This window comes from Petaurus breviceps, unplaced genomic scaffold, assembly GCF_028583685.1.
Source record: "Petaurus breviceps papuanus isolate PSGF00001 unplaced genomic scaffold, PetGlider_PUasm1.0 90504, whole genome shotgun sequence".
NCBI classification, from domain to species: Eukaryota; Metazoa; Chordata; class Mammalia; order Diprotodontia; family Petauridae; genus Petaurus; species Petaurus breviceps.
In genome coordinates, this window is record NW_027187266.1 from 3802579 (window position 1) to 3825998 (window position 23420).

At 37.9% G+C, this 23420-nt stretch overlaps 1 protein-coding gene across 1 annotated transcript in view; it reads right to left on the reverse strand.

Moving 5' to 3' along the window:
* TMX4 (thioredoxin related transmembrane protein 4) overlaps nt 1–23420 on the reverse strand; it is a 111130-nt gene that overhangs the window by 43367 nt on the left and 44343 nt on the right. The window contains exons 3-4 of the mRNA XM_069062800.1: nt 2100–2145; nt 517–645 (exon numbers count right to left, since the gene is read on the reverse strand). Of these exons, the coding sequence (XP_068918901.1) occupies nt 517–645; nt 2100–2145 (175 nt within the window). The remainder of the gene's footprint in view (nt 1–516; nt 646–2099; nt 2146–23420) is intronic.

Here is a 23420-nt window from a genome sequence, read left to right on the forward strand (position 1 = left end):
CTCACTTTTCCTGATTCCAAGTCTAGTACTCTATCTACTCTCTCACTAGATGTCTTAAACTCCTTATCAAATCCTTCAAAGACTATGAAACAAGAAAGATGTATTCCATATTTTAATTGATTTCATGCTTCCAATTAATTCAAAGGTAAAAAAACTGAATATAGCACACAAATCCATGTTTTCTATGAAAGAGGTACTGTTAGTACAACTTTCTGCAAGATTTATAAATTCCGTGTTACATTAAATCAGCATAGTCACTGTCTAAAATATGCATAAACATTTGTTACTCTTCAAAGTGTCTCCACAGGGAGGCCAAACAGGAATCTGAAAGGTAGCTGTAGTACACAAAAATTGGTTTCAGAACCTGCATGTAGTATTGTTTACTGTCTGTGCTCAGCCTATGCTGTGAACAGGAAATTCTGAACTTTGGAGCCTAAAAAGCTGTTAATTTGGTTCCCAATGTATCTCGTGTGAATTTATAATCATCTCTTTCAATGAAAGCAAGCCATAGTTTACGTTATAGAAGATGGGGATTTCCATCCAGCCACAGGCTCGACTGCTTTCCATTTCTTCTCTAAGATGTAATCCTGAAGGTCTTTGGAGATCCCTGGGCCACGGTATCGGCGAAATATTCCATCCTTTGCACTACAAGTGTGACAGAAAATAAACATCCATTAATAGTACAAGTACTAGATATCATAAAACCAAAATGAATTTTGCTTTCATTTCAATTCTATTAAATAAAATTTTATTCAATCCTGACTACATGAGGCACTAAGGTTTGAATTGGAGATTCAACAATTTAAAACACATTCAGATATCTATTCACACATATACATTCTAAAGTATGCATGTACATTATAGGTATATAAACACACACATATACAGTTCTGAGCCTAAAGGAATTTATAATTTCATAGATGCATCTGTGAGCTATAGAATAACAAAAAACATTCAAAGAGAGAATTATCATATTCAAAATTATAAACTTACAAGTACCTATGACACTGTTATCTAGTAAAAATGAAAGCTCCCAGATTTTGAAATAAGGAAAGCTTATGCTAGAATCTTTCTTAGCTAATCATTATTTTAGCTAATTAAATCTATTGCCAATTATTTAAAATTAAGGTATTTATATATACATGTAAACACACACATATATAAACATATTTAATTGTGCTGATTGATAGAACTTATATTCTCAATTTTCACATTTCCAAAATTAAATCTTTTGCCAACTAACTGACCCACATTTGAGAGTTATTACTAAAAGGCAGTATGTTCTCACCTAAATAATGTATCTGAAAATGAAAAACAAAAGAAAACTTGTGAGCTACACTGACTTCAAGTGTTTTTAAAGTCCAGATAACAAATTCTGCACCACTTGTCATTAGTAACTGGAGTGGTGAATTGCTGCTTTAGAATCTACCCAGCAATGATCACTGGAATGAACTAATAGTGTTTGAATTCTTATTTTGTTAAGGAGGAGTAGAGAATAGGGGGAAACTAATGTTTCTGGGCTTTTCAGCATATTTAATATGAGGGCAAGGGAATAAATTAGAGGACCTTCTATAGCCTATAAGCCTATGATTTACTGCTTGAAGCATAATGGATTCTTATCACTTTTCAGCAAGGTGTACTGGTCAGGGATATCATATCAAGTCCTGAGAAATAATACTAAAAGTCAAAATCTGTGATCTAAAATGGGGATTAGAGGGGCAGCCAGGTGGCTCAGCGAGTAAGAGCACTGGCCCCAGTGTCGGGATGACCTGGGGATTGAATCCAGGCTCAGATGCTTAGCACCACACCCAGAAATAACTGGCCATGTAACCTTGAGCAAGTTACTTAACCCCAATGGCTTAAAAAATAAAATAAATAAAATGGGGATTAGAAAGCAGTGAATTCCTGAACTGACCTTTATATGGAATAAAACAATGAAGAAATTGTCAAATTGTATAAAATTCAGAGCAGGCCAGCACAAAACTCAACAAAAGATGATTATAGGAGACATTAGGATTTGTGGTTGACGTTTTATTGAGTGATTTCTGCTTATACTGGGAAATGAATAGTTTTGTTCCTCACTCAATACATAAACTTACTGGAAAATTGTTGGAAGTGTAGTGACAAAGAATCGGCCACTCAAACCTAAGGAAAATAAAAGAAAACACATTAAGAGCTACACTTAAGTAGGCTAGTATCTGAATCACTTAGTTTTTAGCTCTACAAACAAATAGTAAGAATTAAATATCTTTTCAAAATTATATCTACACCAAATTCACGATCCATTAACATTATAGTGCTAAGACACGATTCAATTTGACATATGCCCATTTACCCACCACTTTTTTTCTACTACTATTACACACTACTATTAAAATGTCTTACGTATATGATTTGTCATATATTTAACTGCTGATCACTAGTTATCCCAGAACTAGTCAGATACTGTATCAATGATACTACTGATTCAATATTCTTATAGTAATAGTTGATATATATGCTTTAAAAGGTGCTTTGTGCTATCTCATTTGAACCTCAGAACAATTTTGTGATTTAGGTAATGTTATAGATTATGTAAATCTCCAAACCCAAAGTTCCTTATGCTTTCTACAAAGACTTAAACAAGGGTACTTTTCAAGTAAACTGCTGCAACTACCACACTGAAACATTACTTTTCTCTATTCCACTGCACTCTCCCATTGATCCTTATCTCCTACCCAAGGAGAAACACACTATCTAAAGGAGATACACAATCTAGATCACTGATCATGTCTCCTTTATAACAAATGCTGAGCACAAGTAATGGAGACACAAAAACATGGGGAAGGCTGAATGAAGATATTTGCTCTAGTGATACCATTAAAAATTTCCAAAATATACTGTTACTAGCAATGAACTAAAAGAGCGATTTTAACTTAACTATCTATTCATTCAATATAGATTTATTCAGTGCTTGTGATGAATAATAAATTACTATATAGAATACATATAGTTGTATAAACATAATCACTACCCTCAAGAAAGTTATAATCTAGTAGTGGAGATAAAATAGGCAAGTACTGGCCTGCAGGAGACAGGGACCACAATTAGGTCAATTAAGTATGTGATAAGTGTAATGGTGTATCATTGTTTTTGAATAGAAGAATGACAAGGTAAAAGCAGTATAAGATTAATTAGGTCGTACCAAAAGGGATAAACTGAAATGGAGGAGAATGCTGTCTGGGAAGCCAGAAAGAAGGCTGGATGGCTAATTGGAGAATGAACTACCGCAGTCTTCAAGCATAAGATCATGAAATCTTATCACCCAACCTATACCATATTGACAGGTTAGGGTTGGGGTGAATCTTCTTAAGGTAAAGGTCTTATAAAACTTGCAAATAACACAAATATGAGAGGAATGACTAACATGTTTGATGATAAGAGGAAGGGTCCAAAAATCTTGACTGGGCAGAACACAGGGCTGCTTCTATAAGACAATTGCATATGGATAAGTGAGAAGATGGATACTTGGTTTTAAAGAATCAGTGATTTGAGAACAAGATAGAGATAACCACAGCTAGAAAACAGTTCATCTGGAAAAATAAATCTGGGTATTTTAATGGACCACAAAATCAATGTGAGTCAATAACACAATATGGCAGCCAAAAACAGTAAGCTGACCTTAGGTTACAATAAGAATGGCAGTGTATTCAGAATAAATGAGGTAAAGCACTGCTGTACTCAACCCTGATCAGACTATAGCTGAAATGCTATGCTCAGTTCTAGGTACTGCATGTTGGTAAAGACATTAAATAATAAACAAAAGTGTATCCATAGGAGGAAGACCAGTACAGTGAAGGGCCTTGAGATCAAGCTATATGGGAAATGGTTGAAGGAACTGGGGATATTTAACCTAGAAAAGACTTAGGGGTGGGGTACAGAAAATGATGTTTTCAAGTATTTGATGTGCTGCCATACAGAAAAGGAAACACACATGTTCTGTTTGGCCTCAAAAAGTATAAATAGGAAGAGTAGGTGGAAGTTTCAAAGAAGCAAATTTTGACTTGATGTAAGGAAAGTCTTCTTAACAATTAAGAGTTACCCATAAATGAATAACTGAATTTGACATCTGGCAAGAATAGTTTGTTACAATAGGAACGTCTCATCTGGTAGCGTTGTGGTATCCCATCAGTGGCAAACTCCATCAGCAGTCTTGCAATGTCTTGGCAACTGTCTTCCCTTGCCCTGTGGCGTGATATTCCAGGGTGCCCTTCCCCCAAATGAATTTTCTAACTTTAAAACTAGAGCTCTGATTCTGAAAACTATTTTTAAAATATGAACTTTTAGTTATTTTTTAATAGCAAGGCCAATATCTAGTATATATGGAATGATACTAAATGGTATTTGGTTCTAGTATCATTAACTGTGGGCCAAAACTTTTAAACTTACAATAGAATTTGGAGGAGTGACTAATCTCAGAAATTTAGCTTTAGACCTCATGTCCCTTCAAATTGCTTTCCCTCATGTTACCAATCGTCTCTTAAAGGCTCTTCTGTCATAACTTCACTGATCCTTGATCCCTCTTTCCCACAGTTCCTTCCAACCCACCCAGTCAGTTACTGAATTTCTAGTGGATTCCAAAGCAATATTTTTTTCAAAGCTCTACAGTCTTCTGAATCTGACATCTCTCCACTAAGACAGCTGTAAGACTTCTTCACTCCTTGCCTGTATTATACAATAATTTCTTAACTGATCTCCCTCTTTTCAGTCTCTCATCTCTAATGTATCCTTTATAGGCCTGCCTAAATAATTATCCTCACAATCAAGCTCTATCTTTCTAGCTTCATTTCATGCAACTCTTCCTCATGAATTTTACAGTGCAGCGCAACTATCCTGCTGTAAGACACAGCCCACAGAATGGCTGCTAGCACAGGTCCACTCTTGATCTGGTCAGACAGGAAAAACAGCTTTAAAGGGGTTAATAGGCTTACTTTATTCTAGTCTGGTGTCACAAGGGTTGCTGATAATAGGAGCACAATTCCTACAGGATTCCCTAATCACTGTTCTTGAACTGGCCAGCAAGAAGGAGGGGCAACTACCATTATGTCTAGATGGAGTCAATTGAGATAGGCACAGCTTGTGCACTCCCATAAATCCTCTCAAGCCTCAATGGCCGTCAGTTGAGGAAAACACAGCATTCTAGCTTGTGCATTCAACCCTAAGGGTTCCCCACTCCTTGACCAATGCCCACCTGCTTTATGGGACAACAGACAAAGAAGGCATATCACCAAGAATAGCTTCACAAGTTTACATCACCTCAGCTTTGTATCTCACTGTGCAGCCGCAGTGAATGTTTACAATTTAAGCACAGATGTTTATGTAATTTATCATTATATAAAGCTGCACAAGCATGGTGGGGATGTTTTGAACCATAACTGTGAGACCTCATATCTAATACCTGGGAAACAAGAGATTGTTATGGCCATGGATCCTGGGAAACTAAACTCTAAGAAATAATAACAAAAATCCGCTTTACACACACTAAAATCCACCTTACTTACATCTAATTGCTGAATACTCCATCTCCCCACCTGCATGAATTTGTATAAGCTGGTCCCCAGCCTGGATCACATTCCTTCCTCATCCCTGCCTCTGAGAATCCTGCAAGGCTAAGCTCAGATGTCACTTGGGCAATAATGTATGCCCTTTCTAATCTCCCAATTATTGTTATTCCATCCTAAATTTTCTCTCTAATATACTCACTTGAATCCAGATCCAAATGAGTAGAAGAGAAACTGCTTCAGGCCAAGGATCTTTTTTCTTTTAATTTGTATGAACTTGCTACCCCCACCCCAGTCTAGATAGGTGTTTGGCACATGGCAGTGTCTTAATATATGCCTGCTAGATTTAATTAACTATTCCCCCTTCTTTCTTAGTACTTCATAAGCATATAGCAAACCTATTGTTTCCCCCAACAAGTATCACTTTGTGTTTCTGTGGTTACTGGAGTAACTTACTTGCTTTAAACAACTGCAGCCCATGAGTTTTCTCTGCTTAGTAATACAGATTATTCCAGTGACTGACTAGAGGAGATAGGAAGATAAACAGATAAACTTCTTAAATTCCTTTTATCTTTTCCTCTTTTCTTTACTAATAATTAGGTCCTCTGCTCACCTACAGTTGAAATCAGGGCATTTAAAACCATTTACTTCAGAGATGACCTTCTGGACAACGGCATCTTGAAGCGAGGTTTTGCTTTCTAGCAACAATGAGATGCCAGCTGTTCTCATTCAATTTAAAAGCTAAATCATTACCCAAGGCAATTATGTATAATTGACTTCACAGAGAAGCAAAAGATGACTATTCATTAAATTGAAAAAAAAATAATGTATATACAAAAAGTCTTTTTTCATACCCCAAAAATTTCATTCTGAAACACCTTTAGTGGATTTAAAAGGAAGTAATTATACCTATATGTATATTTATCAATAGAATGTATGTAATTTTGCATTGTAATGTATGCATTGTATGCAATTTTGTATATTCACAATTCATTTACTAAAGTGCATTAAGAAAAATGTGTCATTATACCAGTTGTCATTTAAAAAAAACTGGTATGTGTCTCAAGAGATTGCATGTTAACCTATCTTTACAAATACCTCCACGCAGCTTAAAAGACTACCTTTACAGTATAGATTTTATAAATTATTGGCTAAAGGTAAGAATACAAATGTTGACTGTAAATTTTCATAAAACAAATACAACTCCTAGCAATCCTGGCAGTTGAAAAACTTTAAAAATCTATTACAAGACTATGACTTGTAGAAAAAAAAGGAATTTGATGTCAAATACATGAAGACAAATCTAAGGAGATACAGTATAGTTCTTTGGAGAAATCTGTGGCAGAGTTTAAAAGGTCAAAGGGAACAGTCAAAGTAGAAGAATTACACTGAAATATGAATGTGATAAAAATAATATTTATTAACATTTTCCTAGAAAAGCTTTTTTTACACCATTCCCGACATGTAGTAGGCTAAGGCCTCTGTCTGTCTTTGTCAAGAAATAGAATTTGTGAAACCCACGTTGGGAGGGGCTTGCCAAAGACAGGAATGGGAAGGATGTAAAAGGTGGGGAGAATAGGGAGAAACTAATGACCATATAAAAGTAGAATTACAAGGTGGGAGAAAGCAGAACTGAGAAGGGAACATTTATGGTAGCTGGCACTCTGTGTTGATTTGTGTTTGTAATACTTTGTACAGAAGCCCTGGGACCTTACTGGAAGCCCTGAAAGAGGATTTTCTTGTTGTCTGTTTACAGAAGTCCGGGAGGAGGGTTTCAAAGGTCCTGGGACTATACTGATGATTTGTATCTAGTTCTGAGACCTTGTTTGTGGGTCTATGTTGATTTCACAGGTAGATAGTGAATTGAAGATGGTGCCAACAATGTGTGTGAATGTTGTTTTGGCTCTGTTAAGCTCTGTCTTCCCAGAAACAGAAACTGTGAAGGACTTTAGGTGGACTGGACACTGTGAGCTTCAATATGGAATGGGCGCTGGATGAGGGGCTGAGAGCTGCCTGCCTGTGAATCCAGGTAACAGTCAGATTCAGGCAAGAGCTGGACCCATGGAAGAGGAATCATGGAATTTGGGAGCCAGCCTTGAGTTAAGATGGAAAGACCTCTCTTTGGGTACTTAGTGCTGACTGACAAGATCATGATTTACTGTGGCCTAGGGGGTGAGAGAACTTGGTACTTTGTACCTTGTACTTCTTAAGGATGACTGAGTTAAGAATGAATGGAAACTAATCTCCAATCAAGAAGAAAGAAGACTTTTTGACTGAGAGATTAAGACAATGTGACCTAGGGGCAGGAAAACTTTCACCTTTGTATTTTGTGCCCCTTGAGGAGGATTGCTCCTTAAGGATGACTGAATTAAGGATTTACTGAATGATATCTTTTGTTTAAAACTATGTGGCCACTTTAGTGATAAATTGTTATGTTATATCATTATGAATGCCATACTTTGATTTCTGTGAAATGTTTTGCTTCAGTTTACTGCTAAATAAATAGTTCACTATACTATGTGATCAGAATCTTAGAGCTAATCACAGCAGCAGTCCTCTGGGGGAACTGTGCATGCTTGGCTTCATAGCATTGATGAAGTATGGGCTCTGGGAGCCCCCTGGAGCTCTCCTTGAGTCCTTGAGGTACAGGCTCTGGGTTCAATCCCCATGAACTCTGATTAAATCATCTCAATTGATGAGGCAATAAGTCTTACATTGTGGGCCCAAACCTCTTTTGGCATTTCTCTTGTTACTAGACTTCCCACCCTTGAGCCTATCAAAATATCAATCCACCCAAGAACTGGCCTAGCCCACCATTGTCTGTAGTCTCCAAGTAGCCTCCAGCAACTTCCCACCCTTAATCACTCATTGATCTCATTGATTTCTCCTGAAGACCCTCCCCAAACTCCTCTAGACCACCCCTAGATTCCTCCCACAACCTTCTGTATATAAGACCCCATCCTGCCTTCATGTTTGTGAGAGCACCACAGAACAGTGAGAGTGCCATAGAATGATGTAACATGGTGAGAGCGCCATAGAATGACCCAGCACAGCCTTACTCTGTGTCTAATGCAAGCGAACTTTTAATAAACTTTACTTTTCTTTGGCTGAGAGAAGACTTGAGTCGAATTCATTCGGCAGGACCCAGCTGTGTTGGTATTTTGAGGTCTCCAAAGCAACTGTAATCCTCTTTATGGGTAACCTCTTCAGCATCACATACTCCCATCACAATATGGTACTTAACAGCACTTTTATTTAGTATTGCTATTCAAGTAGTTTGATATAATCTCATTTCTTCACAGACAGCAAATTCCTTGAGGGCAAAAATCATTTAATATACTCCCTTTTCATTTCTCCATAGTACACAACAGAATATGGGATTCACAGTTAAGTGTTCAATGAATACTTAATTGATATATGATCATTCCTAACAATTTTTATAAGATTATATAGATCTATTATGATTTGATGACCCTTAAGGATACTTTTACCAATGCAGATCAGCAATGCAATTTATAGTCAGTAGTTTGAGGGGCACAGACTTGTGCAGAAACACAGGAATAACAAATTTTAGAAGTGAGACTTGAACCTAGGTCTTTCTGACTCTAAGGCTAGATCTTTATCAAGAAATTCATGTTGCTTAGATCTCTGTTACAGGAATATAATATGATTTGTGCCCTTATATAGTCTTGTATGTGGATTATATGTGAATCTTCCCTCAATGGACTGAACATGGAATGAAGGTTACTCTAGATTCTAAAAGATTATACCAGTGAAGCACAAGTTGGAATGGCTTATAGTTCCAGGGTGGTGATAAATTGAATGTTTCTTTTCTGAGGACTCATTACCATGTTAGGCACAAGGGCATTTTTGAGTCACAGCAACTCTTTAAAACTATCTTGGAGGCGTAGATGGCGGAGTAGAAGCAAGACCTTCCCACGGCTCCGGCTTCCACACTCCCCAATCCATGTAAAAAGGGGACTCTAAAAAAACTTTGGAGCTGCAGAACCCACATAATGACACAGAGAAGCTAACCTCCCGCTGAGTGCAGCCCGGCAGGAATCGGCCAGCACAGCGCTCTGGGAGCCGAGCCCAGCACCATGCCGAGGCTTTAGCCCCAGGGCAGGCCTGACCAGCCGCCAGCCAGAGGGACTCCAGATCAGCAGCAGCTGTGGCTGTTTCCAAATTTATCAATACATAGATTCGAAGGACAAGGTGAGAGGCCAGTGCAGTCTGGACTTTGGGACCAGTAAGTGGGAGTGCGTGGCTTTTACCCCCGGGGCGAGAACCCCCTGAGATGCCAGCACAGCCTGCCAGCACCACGTGGCGGCTTCAGCTCCTGGCCTGCAGAGTGTAGGGGGACCAAGCACCAGTCTGAGGGGTCATTGCTCTTGCTTTAACCTGCTTGGATCTGGATTGCAGTCTAGGGTGGAGGTCCTGGGGTGTGTGTGTCCAGCTTGCCAGAGCATGTGGAGACCTCAGAGACGGCACCCATCTAATACCTCCGGCAGCTGAGAAAACCCCAGCGTTTGGGACGAAAACTTCCCTGTCTGGTGGCAGAGTCCTACTGTGGCAAAAAGCCCACAAGTCAAATAATTGAGTGGCAAAATGAACAGGCAGAGGAAACAAAGGAGAGAGAAGATTCCAACATTACACTCCTATTTTGGGGATAGGAAGGAGTAAGGCATGGAACAGGAGGAAAACAGTGATGTCAGTACTCCTGCAACAAAAGCTTCAAAGGAAAATACAAGCTGGTTAGAGGCCATAGAGGACCTTAAGAAGCAGATAAGAGAAGTGGAGCAAAAATTGGGAAGAGAAATGAGAACAATGCAAGAAAATTATGAAATGAGAGTCGACAGCCTGACTGAGGAAAATAATACCTTAAAAAACAGACTGACTCAAATGGCAAAGGAGGCTCAAAAAGGCAATGAGGAGAAGAATGCCTTAAAAAGTCGAATTTGCCAGATGGAAAAAGAATCTCAAAAGCTCACTGAGGAGAATCATTGCTTTATAATTAGATTGGAACAAATGGAAGCTAATGACTTTATGAGAAATCAAGATGCTGTCAAACAGATCCAAACAAATGAAAGAATAGAAGGCAATGTGAAATATCTCATGGGAAAAACCACTGACCTGGAAAATAGATCCAGGAGAGATAATTTAAAAATTATTGGACTACCTGAGAGCCATGACCAAAGTAAGAACCTAGAAAGAATCCTCCAGGAAGTTCTCAAAGAAAACTGCCCTGATGTTTTAGAACGAGAGGGCAAAATAGAGGTTGAAAGAATCGATCACCTCCTGAAAAAGATCCCAAAAAGAAAACTCCTAGGAATATTATAGCCAGGTTCTGGAATTCCCAGATTAAGGAGAGAATATTACAAGCAGCCAGGAAGAAACAATTTGAATATTGTGGAAACACAATCAGGATAACCCAGGATCTGGCAGCTTCTACACTGAGGGATCGAAGGGCTTGGAATGTGATATTCCGGAGGTCAAGGGAGCTGGGATTATGACCAAGAGTCACCTACCCAGCAAAACTGAGTATCATGTTTCAGGGGAAAATATGGTCATTCAGTGGAATACAGGACTTTCAGGCATTCTTGCTGAAAAAAACAGAGTTGAATAGAAAATTTGACATTCAGATACAAGAAGCAAGAGAAGCATGAGAAGGTAAACAGGGAAAAGAAATCATAAGGAACTTATCAAAGTTGAACTATTAACATTCCTACATGGAAAAACAATAATTGTAACTTATGAAACTTTTCTCAGTAGTTGCAGGGATTAGAAATTTATATATTATATAATTAATATAATATAATATAATAAATATATATATATAAAATATATATGTCTTTATATGAGGGTATGCGGGCATATGAATACATATGTGAATGTGCATATATACGTTTACAGGTATACATAGATAGAGGGCACGGGACCAATTTAACAGGAAGGGATGATACTTAAAAGGTGAAATTGAGAGGTGAGAGGAGTATAATGAGAGGAGATGGGGAGAGACAGATTGGGGCAAACTATCTCATACAGAAGAGGCAGGGGAAAATGGTTGCAATGGAGGGGAAGAATAGGAAGGCAGAAGGGAATGGGTCAACCTTATTCCTATTGAATCTTGCTTGAGGAGGGAGGGAAATACACACTAAATAGGGGATCTCACCCTCCAGGAGAATGGGGGGGAAGGGGATGAGAGGGGGGATGATGGAAGGGAGAGCAGGCTGGGGGGAGGGAAGTTAGAAGCACCCACTTTTGAAAAGGGACAGGATCAAAGTAGAGAATAGAACAGGTGGGAGGGAAATGTAGTCAGTCTTTTACAATATATCTACTATGTTATTGTTTTGCATTAGCCGCACATGTACAACCTATACTGAACTGCTTGTCTCCCCAGTGGGGGTGGGTGGCGGGGGGGAAGGGAATGAATCTGGGATTGAAAGTTTTAAAATCAAATATTCATATATATATATATATATATATACTATTATTAATACCATCTTACATGTAATTAAGAAATGGGATGTACAGGCACTGAGGCATAGAGATCCACTGGAAAAGTCGAAATGGGTATGGGAGAAAATATGGGAGAGAGCAGATTGGAGGTGGGGATATCCTGTGGGACTGCTGTTTTGGGGGGGTGGTGGGGGAAAAACGGGGAGAAAATTTGTAACTCAAAATCTGGCGGAAACGAATGATGTAAATCAGAAGTTAATAAAGCATTAAAAAAAAAAGACCATGAATAGTAAGAAGATAATGTACCAGATTTCATCTGGGAAATTGTGCCATGTTTTAAATACTCTTTCCTACCAGTTTCACCCTGAAACAAAATCTAATCTTTTCAACGCTAAAAAAAAAAAAAAAAAACCCTATCTTGGAGGTGATGAGAGGTACTATCATTTATGTCACTGAAGGAAGGACCCTGATGAAATCCATTTCTTTGAAGTATTTAAGCATTTCCTATCATCACATTTCAAAGCCTTAATAGACACTATAAATCAGAAGGAACCTAGCAACCACATAATCTAATGAGTACTTGACCAAAAATTCCTTGTACCATATCCGTAAGTGGCTAATTTGGCCACTGTTTACCCACCGATAGGATGAAACTCACTACCTATCTAGAAGGACCCTGACCCACTGTTGGATATCTCTAATTGTTAGGAAATTTTCCTTTATATGTATTCTGAACCTACCACTCTAAAACTTCTATCCATTGTTCCTAGCTCTATCTTCTTGGTTAAAGCAGAGTAGATTTATTCAATTCAATAAACATTCTCTAAAAACTTACCACTGAACCTTCCTCTCTGGGTTTACTTCATCTATAAAATAAACAACTGTCCTAAATGACTTTTAAGAGGCTTTCTAATTCTATCATTTTATAATCCTATCATCCAGAGATGTACTGGTATATGTTTTAACAACCAGGTTGGGGGAGAGAGAATATCTATGTACATACATTTTTAAGGGTAATCTACATTTTTTCCATGACTTTCATAGGTCTACTCTAGATAATCACCATCGATGTTTAGTAGGCACAGTATATATGTAGATCTGGTGAAAAAGAATAAGGAGGGGTAGTGAGATACGTAGAAGTACCAAGAGAGAGCAGGGTCAAAAAAAACCTACTAGAGAAAAGGAAGTGAGGAAGGAAAAGAGAGTGTTCAACAGTATCAAAAGCTGTGTGCAGAGAGGTCAAGAATGAAGACTGAGAAAAAGCCACTAGATTGGGAATAGAGATCATTAGAACTTTGGAGACAGTAGTTTCAGTTGAATGATGAGGCTGGAAGCTCATAGAGTTAAGACAAGGATAAGGAATGGAACTGGGGGGTACCGATTTGAGATGGCTTCCTCAAGGAGTTTAGGCACAAAAGGGAAGAGAGATATAATGTGATGGGATAATCAGATTAAAATCAATGAGAGATGTTTTCAGGATGGGAGAGACACATGTATTTGTAGGTAGCCAATAAATAGCCAGTAGAGTAAGTGACTGAAGATTAGTTAGAGAGTAGATGATAGAGGTAAATCTGATGAAGGAGGAAGGCAATGGGATCACATGTGTATGCAGAGGGATCTACCTTGGCAAGGAAAGGGGTCAACTCTTCATGTGAGATAGTGACTGAGGAAACAGCAGTAGAAGGCATATGAGTGATATGAGATAAGAAAGAAGGAAAAAGAGAAAGTTCTCTGCAAATGGCCTCAAATTTCATCTTGAATTATGAGGCGATTTTCTCAGATGAGAGGCTTGGGAGAAAAGTAATGAAGGAAGCTTTCAGGAGGGATAAAAAGGTTTAGAAAAGTGTCTGTGGTGAGTGAATCTATTGGGAAGCATAAAAGGATTGTCTTGCATAAGTAAAGGGCCAGCTAGGAGTATGTAACTTAAATCCATAGTAGACCACAACAGTAGGTTTCATAATTTTCTCCAGTTCATTCAGTAGCATGTAAATAGGATGGAAAGCAAGGAATGGTGGAAGTAATTAATCCAAGGGTGGGATTTGGGAGGACATGATCAATGATAGTCTAAGGGGGCAAGTGATAGTTGGAGGGGTCAAAATAGGGAAGAGAGGAGAGTGTAGCCAGTGCAGGGTGATGGACTGGTAAAGAACTGAGGGGTAAGAGACTGGAGGTGATGGTCAAAATGAAGAACACAGTTAGGGGTTACAAAGAAGAGGGAAGATGGAATGATAAAAGATTATGATTAGATTAAGGAATTTCAGAGTTTAGTGGTAAGATCCAGGGTATGATTATCTCTATGTGTATATGTGGGAGGGTTTATAGGTCATTGGAAATGAATTAATTTAGGAATTGAGAAGGTAGGGTGTTTGAGGGAATATCATTATGTATGTTGATTACTGAGGAAGAAAGAAGAGTGTCCTGGGCGGTTGGTAGGTAACAGCTACCAGAATTTCAATTAAGTGATAAATATGGATTGAATGAACTTCAAAGGTTCAAAACCTTTCACGCTCTGGTCTAGCTTTATCTTTTCCAGGCATATTACATCTTCCTCGCTCTCTGGCATTTGACATTCTAACTAAGCTGGTGTACTAGTTTCTAGGTCTGGAATGTACTCCCCTCTCACCTCTGATTCTCTGAATTAGATTCTTCCTTCAAAGCTCAGCCCAAGTGTCACCTGCTACACGAGGCCTTTCCTGATTGTTTTCTATCTATTTTGTATTTGTTTTCTTTGCATATGTTGGAGGCAGGACTTAAACCCAAATCTTCTTGGTTTTGAGAACTCCTCTCTACCCCTATTCTAATGAAATGACAGGTGCAATACCTACCCTATCTCTATCTTAACTATGTCTATGCTGTATCCCCTACCCCACCATGAGAGGGTAAAATCCTTACAGGCTGTGACTGTCTCTATATCCCCCCCCCAAATTCCAACATATCCCCGGCATAAAAAAAAATCAGATCTATAATATCACTGATATAAGGAACTCTAGGTCAGGGAAATTCCTTTGTCAGTGTAGATGTGTAACTACATATTTGCAGCTGCCTCAAGCCCTAAGAAATGAAAAAATTTGCCCATGGTTATTTAGCCAATATATGTCTGAGGCAGAACTTAAACTCAGATATTTCTGATTCTGAGACCAAACCCCTAGCCAGTCAGTATGTCACGATGCCCCTCATTTAGCATGTGCTTCATAAATATTTGCTGACTAATAGAGATCAATGAAGTGCATGTCACTATGGCCTAGAGAGACCTAGAAAAGTTTCATGAAGGAAGAGAATGATTTGGATAATAATAAAATATTATTAACTATATGGTTTTAAGTAACTAATAAGAAGAAACTATAAGAAAATGCCTAGGGGCAACAATAAGAACAGTTTAACTTGTAAAATGAGGAGAAAGTGCCTCTAAGGCAAAGGGAAATATATTCACACCCCTTTTTAACTATTTCATATATTTAGATGTGAAATCCAAAAATACTGTATGAGACTAGTATCAGTTTGTACATCAGTAACTATCTATTAAGTGCCTGCTATGCCTACTGTACTAAGCACTGGAGATTTGGAAAAAAACAGACCCCGTCCTTGAGGAGTTCACAGTCTAATGGGTGAGACAACACGCAAACCTCTATGTACAAACAAGCTATATAGAGGATAAATAGAAAATATATTGGCAGAAGAAAGCCACTAGAATTAAGTAGGATTAGGAAAACCTTCTTGAAGAATGGAGGGTCTTAGCTAGGATTTAAAAGAAGCCATGGAGGCCGTTGGTAGAGATGGGCGGAGAGGAAGGGGTGGAGAGAACATTCCAGGCACAGAGTACAGGAAATTAAAATGCCAAGAGTTGGGAGATGAAGTGTCCAATTCAAGGAAAAGCAAAGAGGCCAGTGTCCCAGTGTCCCTGAATTGAAGAGTACACAAAGTGGGAACTGGGGAAAAAGGTGTATGAAGACTGGAAACTGTTTAAAAATGTTTCTGTTTATGTGTAATTGCAAAAAAATTTAATGTAAAAAAAAAAAAAGACTGGGGGCAGCTAGGTGGCACAGTGAATAGAGCACCGGCCCTGGAGTCAGGAGGACCTGAGTTCAAATCCAGCCTCAGACACATAACACTAGCCATATGACCTTGGGCAAGTCACTTAACCCCAATTGCCCTCCAAAAAGCAAAAAAAAAAAAAAAAAGACTGGAAAGGCAGGTGGTGGTTAGATTAAGAAGAGTTTCTGAATGTCAGACAGAGGGTTTTACATTTAATCCTGGAAGTTAGAGGGAATTGCTGGTGTTTACTGAGTAGGGTAGAGACATGGTTGGACCTAGACTTTACAAATCACTTTGGTGGCTGAATGGAGGAAGGATTGGAGTGGTGAAGGCCTTGTGGCAGGTAGACCAACCACCAGGCTATTACAGCAGTACAGGAGTGAGGAGATGAGGGTCTGCACCAGGATAGTGGCAGTATCATAGGAGAAATGAGGGCTCATTTAAGAGATGTTATAAAGGTAAAATTGACAAGCCTTGGCGATAGCTTGGATATGGAAAGTGAGACAAGAATTGAGGATGACACCTAGACTGCAAGCCTGGGGGACCACAAAGATGGCGGTGCTCTCAACAGTAACAGGGAAGTATGGAAAAAAGGAGGTTTGGGAAGAAAAAGATGAGTTCACCAAGTGAAGCAGTATAGAGGAAGAAGAGAAGAAGGCTTTAGGACAGAGCCCTGTGGGACACCTATGGCTAGAAGCTGTGACCTGGATGAAAATCTAGCAAGGGAGAGTGAGAAGTGATCAGATAAGTAGAATAAGAAGAATCCGAAGAGAGGGGTAACCCAAAAATCTAAGGAGCAGAGAATGTCAAGGAAAACAGAGTGAACAGATGTAAATGGCTAGAGTTAAGGAAGGATTGAGAAAAGGCCATTGGATTTGTCAATTAAGAGATCACTGGTAACTTTGGAGAGAGCAGCTTCAGCTGAATGATGAGGTTGGAAGTCTGATCATAGAGAATTAAGAAAATGAGAGGAAAGTTAAGAGTGAGAAGAATGAAGAAGAAAGTAAAGGCCCTTTTATTGATGGTCTTCTCAAGAAATTTAGTCCTAAGAGGGAGAAGAGATACAGGACATTAGTGGAGATGGAAGAATCAAGTCAGAGGTTTCTAAGAGTGAGGCATGTGTTTAGGCAGTAGGAAACCAGTGAGCATATAGGAAGAATAGTGACAGAGTGGGAATAATAAATGGAAGATGCAATCTGCTGGAGGAGACAGGATGGGATGGGATCTCTGTGCAGGTGGATGGTTTTGCCCACTGTTCTACATACTTGAAAGAATAAGGAGAAAACTGCAAGTCAATAATTCTTAAAAAGTCAAAGCACTGAGCCTATAGAATCTCAAAGTAATAGTAACATGCTAAGTAAATCCAGATTTTATATTTAAAATCAGTTCACTAACAGACAAGAGCTCAGAATCATGTTGAAACATGCTACTGGCATTAAGTAAATACAAAACCAAATCAATAAGACTCTCAAGATCAGCTCAAGCAATTTTGGGATTATTATATACTTGTAAGTCCATTTAAGAACTGATATTGGAAATTTAAGTCAGGATAAATGTCAACCATGAGAGAGTGAAAGGTAATGCCAAGCATATTGTATTTCTCTAGTCAGTTCTAAAAATGTATTCTATACCCTTTAATATTTGGCCCAAAAAATGTCAAGAGAGTACTTATACTCTGAGAATTTAAAGTGTTAACCAATCTAAAAAGAGAAAGTACTATCTGAAGTTGTAGCTTTAGGGTTTTAAAATGAATTATATGAGGTCTGAGTAGAGACAATTAGGTACCTTAAAAAAGGGCTTAATTTGTGTTCTGATACAGAAAGTTTACACATATACATAGACTTAGGTCAGTCCAAGATTTATAGAAAAGTCTCCTCAGAAATTTTAAAGAAAAGTCTTCCATCCCTTATTTCCTAATGGGTTAAAAATCAGATGACAAAAGGGGTGAGGGAAGAAGAAAGAGGAATAGGAAGTAAAGAGAGCGAGAGCAGGACAGAAAAAATGAGAAGGAAAGATGAGGAAAACAGAGCTGAAAAGTAAATTAGAGGGGATGTATCTATCTGTAGAGTCATTTTCAAAGTCACTGCACCAAGGGTTTGATTTATCACAAAAGAAATACCCAAGTGCTATGAAAAGCAGTGTTTTCTACCATTTAAAATAAACATATGAAAAAATTTTTTAAAAAGAAAAAAATTTTTAAAATAAAATTAAATTTAAAAAGAAGAAAAAATATATACATATGCAATATGTATATATTTTTTCCCCTTTGGGAAAAAAAAAACAGTAACTACTTTAAAAAAAAGATTTGTAGAACAGAACATCATGAGAAAGACAGTAAAATACAGCACTACTCAAATTCCATATCATCTCCAACTCAGAATTCTTATCTTCGTTCCAGATTCAGCTCACATCCCACCTCCTCTAAGAAGCCTTTCATGATTCAAAGAAAGTAGTGATTATAGAAAGCAGAAACAAGGAATGAACACTGAGGTACTACCTTTAGAATGGCACAGAGTTCTATGAGGAATAGTTTGTAGGCCAACTAGACTAGAAAGGGATAAATCAGAAAAACTTGTTTTTCCATACTCTCTTCTCCCAAATGCATAGACTTAAATAAATACCAATGCTATTGGCTATGTAATTTATTAACAGTTCAACAAGCAATACAAAGACAAATTATTTAAATATTTCAATAACATACTAACTATGAGAAAGCTTGCACTGGAATTACCTCTAACCATCAACATCATCTACTGACTTCTCCACAGACATTGGAGCTACTGTCTCATCATTCTCCTCTCTCAGGATGGCGAGGTAAGCAGTTTATCCTTGTTTATTACCTTATGACTGTTCTTTTAAGCTTACCTTTTTAAAGTTTTTCAACACCAGGGTTGGAACTTGAAAGCTTCCTCACAGCTCACTCTGAAGTCCTGTTTCACTAAAGGTCCATTAACCCCCCCCCCCCATTATATTTAGTTTTGTTGAATAAATTATTCTTTACTGTTAAGTCTATATCCTTTGTCTTCTGGAATATCGGGTTCCAAATTCTCAGCTCCTCTAGAGTGGTGTCTACTAAAATTAACTTTCCCTTTTCACTGCACTGAATGCACAACAGTCATGTATGTTTCTAAAGCCTTCTTACCTAAGACTTTATATTCTTTAGCAGTGCTTTCCAGGTTCCTTCTGACAGCAACATTGTGCCCACATGAATCACCAAAAGTAGGTAGTAGCTATCAGGTTTGATAAATCTTGGGGGGGGGGGGGGAGAACAGGAGGGGACCCTCTCTGACACACTGTGGATCCATGCAGCCCTCTCTGCTATCATTATTAGTTCAACAAATAGCTTTCTCATTATCCCTGATCAAGGATTCTCCAACCACTAGCACTAATTTCTTCCTGATCTCACTCTTACTTCAGAATCTTTCATTAATAACATCTGTGGAATAATTGTTTTGAAAAAAAGATCTTGGGGTTGTAGTGGATTGCCAGCTTAATGAGAGTCAGCAGTGCAATGCTGCAGCCACAAAAGCTAATGCAAGAGTGGGCTGTTTTAAGAAAAACATAGCTCCCAAGAATAGGGAGGAAATATTCCCACTGTACTTTGCCTTGTAACTACCCAGAGTATTGTTTGCAATTCTGGGCACCAGAGTTTAAGTAGTACATCGACAATATGGAAAGTGTCCAGAAGAAGTCTCACAAAAGGCTATGAGACCATATCAAATGATCTGTTGAAGGAACTGGAAATGTTTAGCACAGAATAGAGAAGACTTAAGGGGTACAAGAGAGCTATTCTCAAGTATATGAAGAGGTACACAAGGAGAAACTACTAGATTTTAGTCCTTTTTGGCCCCAGAATGAAGAACCAGGAACAAAGAATGGAAGCTGTGTAAAGGCCAATTTAGGCTTAATGTCAGGAACAAACTTCCTAACAAATAGTGCAGTCCAAAAGTGGAATGAGGCATCTTGACAAAAGATGGATTATATCTTCTTGAAGATCTTAAGGGAAGGCTGGCTGACTACATTTTAGATATATTGCAGTGTCAATTTCTTGTTTTATAGAGATCGGATTAGATGACCACAACTTTTAAATTCTTTTATTGTTCATAAACCAGGTTGAGAGTAACCAACAGGCCACAAATACATCACTGAGTTAGGGGGCTGTCTACCCCAAATATGTGAATAATTTCCCTGATGGAATTGGCAGATGAGAACAATTTGTTTCAATGCCATGAAGGTAGCTGGAGCACGCACTGTGGAGCACTTAGATCTCGGTCAGACACAGAAGACACCAAGGTTATCCACTGCATCCCAGGCCACTGTCACTTGTCCTGACTTTTGTCTTGTCACTGTACTTTGATGATCCTAGAATAGAGAGTGAGGCTGATGACTCTGAATGACTGCCTCATTTAACTATAATTCATACACAAATCAACACATCACTTTGTGATGTCATTGGTCCTCTTTGAAAATGAAGGAGAAACAAAACATTCTTCTCCTCAGGTTTTTTTTTTTTGCTTGAATCATTGTACAATAGGGTGATAGATTCAGAGCTGGAAGGGTTCTCAGAGGTCACAGATTCTAGCCCCTTTACAGAGAGAAGCCTACTGAGGAGTCTATCCTTTTTTTCTTGATCCTTCTCCTTGAGCCCTAGTCAATCTACTCTTTGGAGTCTAGACCTTTTCTTCCTTTACCTTGAGTCCTTTTCCTTTCTCCTCTTTCATATTCTCCATATGTCTTTCCAAATTTCCCTTACCAATATCCAATCTTTGGTTTTCTTCATAATTTTAATACCTGATAAGTAGTCACTATTCTTTCTTCTTCCAATACTTATTAGTTGTATAATTATACATAAATCACATACCCTTTCTAAACTGTGGCCAGCTCTTTGAGACTGTAAGTTATAGTTGAGTTGTCATCTGTATTGATGCAAGGAGTTCCTAATCATCGTAATGATACCAACTTACATTTGAAAAGAACTGCTACCTCTTTGAAAACATTTTTTTAAAATGCCTAAATTATTTCATTTGGTTGTCAGAATGGAACTGTGAGTCAGGAAGGCATATATTATTATCCTCAATTGGCAGATGAAGAAATTGAAGCAGAGAGATGAAGCAATTTACCAAAGACATTATTAGCTAGCTACAGAGTAGGTAGGGAGTATTCAGTCTTCTGATCTTTACCCCTCAATTCTGTGTTCTTTCTACCATGTCATATTACCATAAGCCTTGCCTGCCGAAAGATTTTACTGAGAAAGAACTTTAAGGAATGGTCTGAAAATTTCAGTGTAAAGGACCAAATTCTCCTTCCTGAGGTGGCTGTTAAACACAATGCTCAACCATGACTTTGGCAAGATTTGGATTTAACCTCTAAAATGAGTAAGAAATGTATGCTGCCATTATAGGAACAGCTGGTATTCTTTGTCCTTGGGCATCAAGTTCATATGCATAAAACAGAAAATTCATGTCTGTTCTCATTAAAATTAATCGCAAGAAATAAGCTTAATTGAAACATCATCTGTTATACACAGTATTTGCTACATAAAGGAAATGTACACAGATCTACAGTTCAATGGAGTAAAACCATTTCCTTATGGCTGAGTTGTATTGTCATTGGATCACATTCTTATCCTAAGATTATATGCTGCAGCTGTCTTTGCAATGTGTTTTCCCTTTTAAAATCTTTTTTTTTTTAGTTGAGGTTCCACTGTTTTCTGTTATAAAATATCTAAAAGATTTTTTGTATTAAATTAGAAAAGTTATGACAGAAATGTTTTAATTTGTAGGACCAATTCAATCATAACCACCATCAAAAGTTTGTTTCTCTCTTTATAAACTTCATTTACGCGAAAAAAAATGTCCTCCCTTAAAAGCAATGAAAGCATTGCTACAGCAAAGCAACTATAATAAAGTGAGAAATTAATGGAGACAATTAACTAAATAGCAATTTTTCATAGGGTACCATCCTGGAAAATTTTTATGTGTATTACTATTCTAATAATTTTCCACTGCTTATTTTAGGTCCTAGAAATATCTAACCATCAAATATTCCTTGAACTTCAAAACAATAACCTAAGTCTGACATTTGATTTGAAAATTCAGAATTTAAATTATTCATAAAATTTTGAATTGAGTCTATTTGTCTTTAATATCCCTTTTGTCTAAAATGGTTGCTAATATGATGATCATTTAGCATCAACTCAATAGCATCCATATTAAGGGAAAGTTGGTATTCTCATTCATTCAACTGTCATTCATTTATTGAAAATAACTTTTAAATTTACTGGGCATACACAGCATATTTAAATTCCAATATATGTATTCTTCTACCAAAGTCATACTATATGGTATGATGCCTCATAATAATGTGGAAGTAACACTAAAATCTCAAAGTCTTTGGCATTAAGGGACCCGTTCTGAGAAATTCTAAGCTGAAAAGGCTTGGAATACAGGTTTGGTAATAGACTGTGTGTCTGTTTTTTGAGGAAATGCTCAGTGAATTCAGATAGGCTCATTACCAGAGAGTCGGTAATCAACTGGCAAACAGTTTTGGGCTACAACCACATGAAATGGGGGTTCCTAAGTGATATACTGGATAGACTGTTAAATGTGTCTGGAAGACCCAAGTTTGAACCCTCGCTCAGGCACTTTATGCTCATGGGTCTCTGGACAAATCACTGAACCTCCTAGGTTCTCAAATTCCTTATCTGAAAAATGAGCATAATAAAATCACCTACCTTACAGGGCCAAATGAGATTGTGTGTATATACATATACATATATAAACATGCATGTGTAGCTTTCCAAATCATCAAGTTTTATATAGCTGGAAGCAGTTAGGTGGTGCAGTAGACAGAATGCTGGGCCTGGAGTTAGGAAGATCTGGGCTCAAATCCAGCCTCAGAGATTTAACAGCTGGGGAACCCTGAACAAGTCATTTCACCTGTTTGCTTCAATTTCTTCATGAGTAAAAGAGGGAGAGTAACAGCACCTACCTGCCAGGGTTGTTGGGAGGAATAATATTTCAAAATGTTTAGCACAGTGCCTAGTTACATGGTAGGTTACATATAAATGTAAGCTATAATAAGTGCTAGTTATTATTTAACTATTATGAAATCACCATGGAAAAAGACACAAAGTGCATCTATGGAGGTTACCAACAAAGATGCATTTACAGATTCTTTAAGCATATTTTTGTATTATTTAGCCAATACTAAAATCAGTTCTTATTTCCAAATGAATGGAGGTGAGGAAAAAGGAAAGAACAAGAAAGAAGAGAAGCCTTCATGTCAGAAGAAAGGGAGTAATCTGAGTGGCTGAGGAAAAGTAGCCAGGGACAAGTAATCAAAATTAAGAAACAATGGACTTTTTCCCGTCTTCAGGTTTGTAAACTA